The sequence below is a fragment of the Neolamprologus multifasciatus genome, chromosome 17, assembly GCF_963576455.1.
Source record: "Neolamprologus multifasciatus chromosome 17, fNeoMul1.2, whole genome shotgun sequence".
Lineage (NCBI taxonomy): Eukaryota > Metazoa > Chordata > Actinopteri > Cichliformes > Cichlidae > Neolamprologus > Neolamprologus multifasciatus.
The window spans coordinates 15,279,709-15,287,286 of record NC_140455.1 but is presented as its reverse complement, the minus strand read 5'-3'; the positions used below and the strand labels follow the sequence as shown (position 1 = coordinate 15,287,286).

The following is a 7,578-nucleotide window of genomic DNA, read 5'->3' as shown; positions in this document are numbered from 1 at the left end:
TTAAAGACATAAAGACCTGGATCACCTGTAATTTCCCCCTTCTAAAACTGAGGTTCTTGCACTCAGTTTAAAAAATCTTAGAAACATGGTGTCTGATCATACGTATTCTGGATGGCATTACCTTGGCCTCCAGTAACACTGTGAGAATTCTTGTATTCATTTCTCACCATGATATGTCCTTTAATGTGCAAATTAGGTAAATATGAAGAACTGATTTCTTGCATTTCCACAAGAGCTCTAAAATCAGAAACATCCTGTCTCAGTGATGCTGAAAAGCCAGTTCATGCATTTACTACTTATAGGCTGGACTATTGTAATCATTATTATTGGGCTGTCCTAAAAACCTTTGGAAAAGCCTTCAGTTCATTTAAAATTTTGAATCAGCTAAAGGCTGCTGCAAAATGCTTTAAAGTATAAAGGACATTTAAAATGAAAATTTCAACTTATAAATGAATTGAATTAAACTTTATCAGCTCCACACTGTAAGGTGAGCGGTTCTTTAAAATACAGACGTAGAAATCTCCACTTTCAGGGATTTAAATAAAGCTGCGAGGGCAAAATATGGATCACAAGTAGTTTCTCGTCATATCTTCGTTTTTCCTTATGATAGATGATCCAAGTGGTTTCGGCTCGAGACAGGTGGAAAAAACAACACTTTTTTTCTGAAGCAACAGTGACTGTCCACTGTTGGTCACCATGATACCCCCCAGGGTAGCAAATCGATCACGTGACTGAAAACTATGACTAAATCGCTGAAACTATTCCCGATTTTCCTAGCAAATGTGGGACAAAAGAGATGATGGGTGGCTCAAGATTACACAGTATTGTAGTTATGGGTTTAATGGGAGGCTAGACTACCCTGCAGCACTGCAGGTAAACTAAAGGGTCGGTTGAGCTGATCGGTGGTGTAGCAAGGAAAATGTCGGCTTGTTATTTATATTACAGAAAGCCAGCGGGAGAGTGGAATATGTAAACAAATTTAATTAACCTGAACGATACCGGCATCACCCCGTGCTTAGTGATGGGTGTAACCGGTCTCGTGCCTGCTGATCACTGAACAGGGCACACAGACGGAGGCCTTTAAAGCCTGCTTTGAACTCTCTCGTATCTTCTTCCAAAACAACTGTTAATTATTCAAAAGTCAAATATATTTTCATAACGTAACCGGCGTTTTAAGCCTTCCTTCTTCCGTCGGACACCCACATTTTCATTTTCATCGTCCCTGGCTAAAAACTGCAGGAAAGCAGACGCCTCCTCCGATCTCCTTCCGATCGAACACGAGCATTCCCGAAAAATAAACCGTGGTCTGTTTCCATTGGTGAAACGCTCGTCCAATGAACCAGGGCCATCTGTGTGGGATTCAACGCTGTTAGATTTCTCAGCTTACGTTTCCTTCATCGGACTTTCAATCTCATCGTTTCACCACCTGCTACCAGACTGCAGCTAGCATCATGAAGTTTCCGGTGGTAATTACTGTAGTTTTGGCATCGTTAGCTCTAACTATCGACGCTACGGTTTACTTCAAGGAACAGTTTCTGGATGGAGGTAGAACACAGTCCATTTCATATCTGCTTGTCTTATACGAATGATTGCATTAAAAAAAAAGTCAACGTCTTCACGGTAGTTCACATTAAATCTCTTATTTGGTAATTTAATTAAAGACAACTTAATATATGTTCCTGGAAAGATAAGGTAACTTACTCTATAAATTTAACCCACTGGTATAGATGAGTGGCTGGCTGAAAATAATAGCGTAATACATTAGTAAAGCATACGCTCCAATGTTATTTTTAAGTTAAATGTGTCTAAATGTCGTCTAGTACTGGGTTAAGGGCGCAACTATTTTCTATTTTCCTATGTTAGGCAAACCATGCAGAACCGTGCTGAAACATTTATGGCTAAAAGCATTTGGATAAAATATTTGGAGCCCCTTAATATTTTTTTTAAACAGAACAACTCTAAACCCTGTCACTACATATAGGAGTTCATTTATATAATCTCAAAGTTTTTCACTTTTATCATCATGTTGAGTAATTACATTTGGAGTCCTCGGTAGGTTTGTGGAACAAGTAGTGTAATAAATGTGCACGGTGGCCTGGTGTTAATGTAACCAGAATCAGAGGAATTCCAGTGAGTAACCAGTGGGGTTGCATTAATGTGTTTCAGATGGATGGAAGAGCCGTTGGGTCGAATCGAAACATAAATCAGATTATGGACAGTGGAAACTGAGTGCTGGAAACTTTTATGGGGATGCTGAAGCTGATAAAGGTAAGAATACTATGTTGTGTTAGAAACACAACTGATACGAGTTAATTTGTTAAAATTGTGTTATTTGCATAGACCAAGAGTTGGTGTCTTATCATGCAAATGCAGCTAACACAGGTTTGCCAATGTAAATGTGAGCACAGGGTCAGACAGGCTCAGGACTGGAATATCCTGCAAAGAGCCTCCAGTGCTCTCATGGCCTTTGATACTCCAATTCCAAACCTATTTTAAATTTGGATACTCAAATGTAAAATGTGTGTTTCGAATTAAAAATAGTTAATATTGGACTTTAATTACAGATGGAAGAATTATAAATATGACTGATAGTCATAGAGTGCATGGATGTAAACACAGTGCTCTGACCCAATGCAAAAGTACCCTTTTTTTGTCCAGAGAATTTTCCCTGTCATTGTCTTGGCTCTTTGAAACCAGATGTCCTGACCAGGCTGCAAATCTGACTAAAAGTATGGGACATGGCATATTTATATAGCCCAGCCCCATCATCAACTTTTTGGGTACTATTGGAAACCATGATTTTACGGAAGAGGATTAGGGCCACTGGGAATAAAAAGTGGGCACGTCTTTTTTTTCCTCTCCTTTTTTCTGAGAAAAAAAGTCTGAATTCTGAGATTAAATTTAGAATTCTGAGAAATTCTGACTTTTTCATCATAATTGTTTTTCTCAGAATTCTGAGATTAAAGTCAGAACTTTCTCAGAATTTAAATCTCAGATTTTAAAGTCAGAATTTTGAGAAAATTCTGACTTTAATCTCAGAATTCTGAGAAAAAAGTCAGAATTCTGAGAAAAACAATTATGATGAAAAAGTCCAAATTTCTCAGAATTCTGGAAAAGAAGAAAAAAAAGACGTGCCCACTTTTTTTTTTTTAGTGGCCCCAATCCTCTTCCGATACAAAATAAAGATGGTTTTATTTCAGATTTTAGAATCTCTGACGTTGTTGAAGTGAAACATTGAACCACAAAATTCTGTTAGTGCAAAAGAAGAATAGAATTAAGAAATTTAGGGTGTCAAAAATGTGGCCCGTGGGTGAGAATCGGCTTGCCAGGGGTCTGTTTGTTTGACTGGATGGGGCTTCAACATGTGAAAAATCCCTAATTATTCAATGGTTTTCATTCTACTGCAGTTCCTACTATTCAAGATGTAGTTTCAGAATCCCAGCATTAGTGCATAGGATTATAGAAACAGAAAGATTACTTTTATTTTTCTTAAGGCATTTCAGGCTGCTCAGTGTTCATATGGATATTTTAAGAATATACTTCTTTACATGCCTTTACTGAAATTAGAAAGAGTTGTGCATTTATATTCAGTCTATATTGGTAATAATAATAATAATAATCACTTTTGTACTCATTCTAGGTATCCAGACCAGCCAGGATGCCCACTTTTATGCCCTGTCAGCCCTCTTTGAGCCATTTAGCAATGAGGGAAAGCCCCTGGTCATCCAGTTCACTGTCAAGCATGAGCAGAAGATAGACTGTGGAGGTGGTTACGTCAAGCTCTTCCCCGATGATCTTGACCAGAGTGACATGCATGGAGACTCCCAGTATTACATCATGTTTGGTGAGTCTTGGAGAGACACTGAAGCCTGAAACCAGAACATGATGTTTTTCCATCTGACTTTGAACTGTTCGAAATGAAGTCCTTCTTTTGTAATCATGGTATATAATCATATCATAATGTTGCCTGTGTACACAGGGCCTGACATTTGTGGATACAGCACAAAAAAGGTTCATGTGATAATTAACTACAAGGGTCAGAACCATCTTATCAAGAAAGACATCAAATGCAAGGTAGCTATGCACCAAGACTGTTAAATATTTTCCCTTTTTAAATTTTGTAAACCATGAATCTGTTAGAGATTTCCCATAAATTCTCTCCATGTCATCCTTCAGGATGATGAGCTGACCCACTTGTACACACTGATCGTGACTCCAGACCAGACATATGAAGTGAAGATCGACAATGAGAAGGTAGAGTCTGGCTCCTTTGGGGACGACTGGGATATGCTGCCCTTAAAGAAGATCAAGGACCCCGAAGCTAAGAAGCCAAGCGACTGGGATGACAGGGCTGAGATTGACGATCCCAGTGACACAAAGCCTGAAGTAACATGACTTAAAATGATTTTAGATTACTTGCAATAAAGCTATACAGATGTTCTGAGATCGAAGTCCCAAATTTACAATAAAACCTTGAACATGGTGTTAATGACGTTGAGCATTTTCTTATTGTTCAATTTTGTTGTAATACATAATTTCATTAGGCCATTCACTGCAGCCAGAATACACTGAATAGTGCCAAATGTGGTGTGATAATGTTGATCCAGTCTTACATTAATGTTGCCATTCCTTGTTTTTCTTGGAACAGCCAGGATGGAGCTATCTGTACTCTTGGACAAGTCACATTCCTGTTTTGATTGGCATCTCTGATTGGTAACTTCAGTGCTGCTGTCTTCCAGGACTGGGACAAGCCAGAGACGATCCCTGACCCTGATGCCAAGAAGCCTGATGACTGGGACGAGGACATGGATGGAGAGTGGGAGCCCCCCATGATCGCCAATTCAGAGTATAAAGTATGGGCTGCATTGCTTGAGGTTTACAGAAAAAGTGAAGAATTTCCATTGGAGGTCTTTTTACTAGTATAAAGGGGGGAAAATGTAACTTATTCTCTAATACCTTTGTAGGGGGAATGGAAACCCAAACAAATTGACAACCCTGACTACAAGGGAACATGGGTCCACCCTGAGATAGACAACCCAGAGTACACTCATGATGCTACTATGTATAAATTTAACAACATTGGAGTCCTGGGCCTTGATCTGTGGCAGGTAATTATACTACACTACTCCCCCATTAGGGTCTGTTATAAATAAAATGTTACAAAACCGTTTCCTTCATGTAAAAATGAAACTACATTGCGGTTTATTTATTTCAAGACAAATCAATTTATAATGTATCTGTATGTCACGACAATATAATATTGCATTGTTTGTTTTGTTTGCTTTTTCATTGAAAGGTCAAATCTGGAACCATTTTTGACAACTTTCTGATTACCGACGATGTGAAAGAAGCAGAGGAATTTGGAAAGGAAACCTGGGGAAAAACCAAGGTAGGACTGTTTAGATGTAAATAGTTTAATGGGGGGGGGGAGTTTCAATTTAAAACCCTCTGTCAGAATACAGCCTGAAATCAGTTCTAGTCAGAATTAAGGGCAACACAATAAATAGACAATGCATATGTAGCTTTACAGAGTTGATCAGACATTTTCCAAAGAAAGAAGATAACTCAACAGCTTTCATGTAGTCTGTAATGTTTCCACAGCTCACAGCTGATCCGGATAAGTGGTTTAGGGCATGTAAACACTAGAAAGCTATAAAACTATCACATGTGAGCAGTTGTCTAGGTATTTAAACAGGGAAGATGGTGCTTCTTGTAGCTTAAGCAACATTAACTATAAGGCCACTTCAACTCTTGAGCAGCTTATTGCAAATTGATTCTTTGAGCAACTTTTGAAATTCCATATTGGCAATACAGGTTGAGTTTCTTCACCTAATAAGTTTGTCAGTATTATACCATCTAACTTTTAATGGTTGGCACATTATTCATGATCATGATAATTTTTTTCTAGGTCCAAATGATTGCTGGTTCTCATTTGGGGAAGAAATATTTTTAGTTCCGTAATTTATTATGGAACAAAGAGTTTTGGTCTAGCTTATTATTTTGATGTTTGTTTTGTGCACCTTGTTTGTTTATTTTTTTGTGCTTGTTTTTTATTGAGAACTCGTGGTTCTCAGTCAAAGTCCTGCGTTCAGTTTGGACATCAAACTTGGTGTACTTAACATAAAAAGGACCCGAACTAAAAGTTTGGCAGGTGATAAAACAACAGGATTTTAATGAAGACAAAGAATGTAGCTTTTAGGTTCAGCATTGGTTCACACTGCAGGTGACAGTTCAGTACTCCCCTATTGTGGATTCACTTTCCATTATGTTAAACATTAACATTGTTCTTCACCTGCCTAGGGACCAGAGAAGAAAATGAAGAAAGAGCAGGAAGATATGGAAAGGAAAATGAGGGAGGAAGAGGAGAAGGAGAAGAACAAGGAGGACACTGAAGGTGATGATGAGGATGACAAAGAGGATGCTGAGGAGGAGGAGGGAGAGGAGGATGAGGAGCCAGATGATGATGCTGGGATAGAAGAGGAGAATAATGGCAAACCAAAGGACGAGTTGTAACGGTGTGAGGGGTGTGTGTGTGTGTGTGCGTTCCTCAGGTTCAAATGACAGACCCACAGAAAATAGGCTGATGCCATCTGGACTGTAGCTTTTCGTATAGCAGCCTTTTATTCAGGTGGGATGTTTGAGGGATGGGATTTCTTTCTTGATTCCCAAACCATCAAATTGGAGAAGGGTTTGTTTATGCTTGTGTTTGTGTGTTTGGTATATACGTGGATTTTCTGATTTAATGTGATTTCTTTCTTTCTTTTTTTTTTCTTTTCTTTTTTTCCCCTTTGGAAATCCCATAACTTGAGCGTCTGCGATGTCTGGTTGTGCACTTTGATCTCTATCATACCATGATGCACTGTTTGTTTTCTGAGGTGATCCTTTCGTAAATTATTCAAATATTACATTTGTTTGTGGACATGACAGTTCACAACGTTTTTGAGTTTGCTCATAAGTCCTCTGTGTGATATGTGTGTGCGTGCGCGTGTGTGCATTCCCAATATTTTGATTGAGTATCTTTACTTTGTGAACACAGTTTTGAGTTAATAAATTGAAGCTTCTCAACTTTGCTGTTTTTCATTACTTTCAGTAGTTGATCTCTGTTGCCCTCCTAACTTTGGCGGTTTCTTTCACACTGAGTGATTTTAATCTGTGTATACAGCAAGTATTTAAGTATTTGTGTGTTATTTATGTGGCATGCTCATTTCAGAAGCTGGAAAACAAATCAAGTCACCCACTCCCAGTACTTTTAAAAATCATTGACCAAACAAAGTCTAATTTGCCTTTCACCATGCATCCCTTTTTAAAAAAATTGTTATTATTTTTTGTTTTGCATATTTGTATAGCTCATTTATTGTGAAGCACTGGGCTGCAGCTTGCTTCAGTTGATGTCGCTGATTACATTTGAACATTTTAAATGCTTCATTCAGCGTGATCAGCTGACTGAGTTTGACAGGCAAGCTTTGAATAGACAAAAACAAAATAGTTGCATTGATATCTCTAATCCCTGACAATCTGTACTAAAGGGACTATTTGTGAGTTAAATTTGGAGGCTCTAATTAAAAATTTTAATCTCCT

The 7,578-nt window shown here is 38.3% G+C and overlaps 1 protein-coding gene across 1 annotated transcript; it reads left to right on the top strand.

The window, feature by feature from the left end:
* Nucleotides 1–1,331: 1,331 nt before the first annotated feature.
* LOC146499130 (calreticulin-like) lies at nt 1,332–7,574 on the top strand. Its single transcript, XM_085139053.1, has 9 exons — nt 1,332–1,545; nt 2,167–2,268; nt 3,641–3,844; nt 3,980–4,074; nt 4,177–4,386; nt 4,740–4,853; nt 4,965–5,108; nt 5,297–5,389; nt 6,301–7,574. Exons 1-9 carry the CDS (start codon nt 1,452–1,454, stop codon nt 6,511–6,513), a joined length of 1,269 nt encoding a protein of 422 aa, XP_084995179.1. The 5' UTR covers nt 1,332–1,451; the 3' UTR covers nt 6,514–7,574.
* Nucleotides 7,575–7,578: the final 4 nt, after the last annotated feature.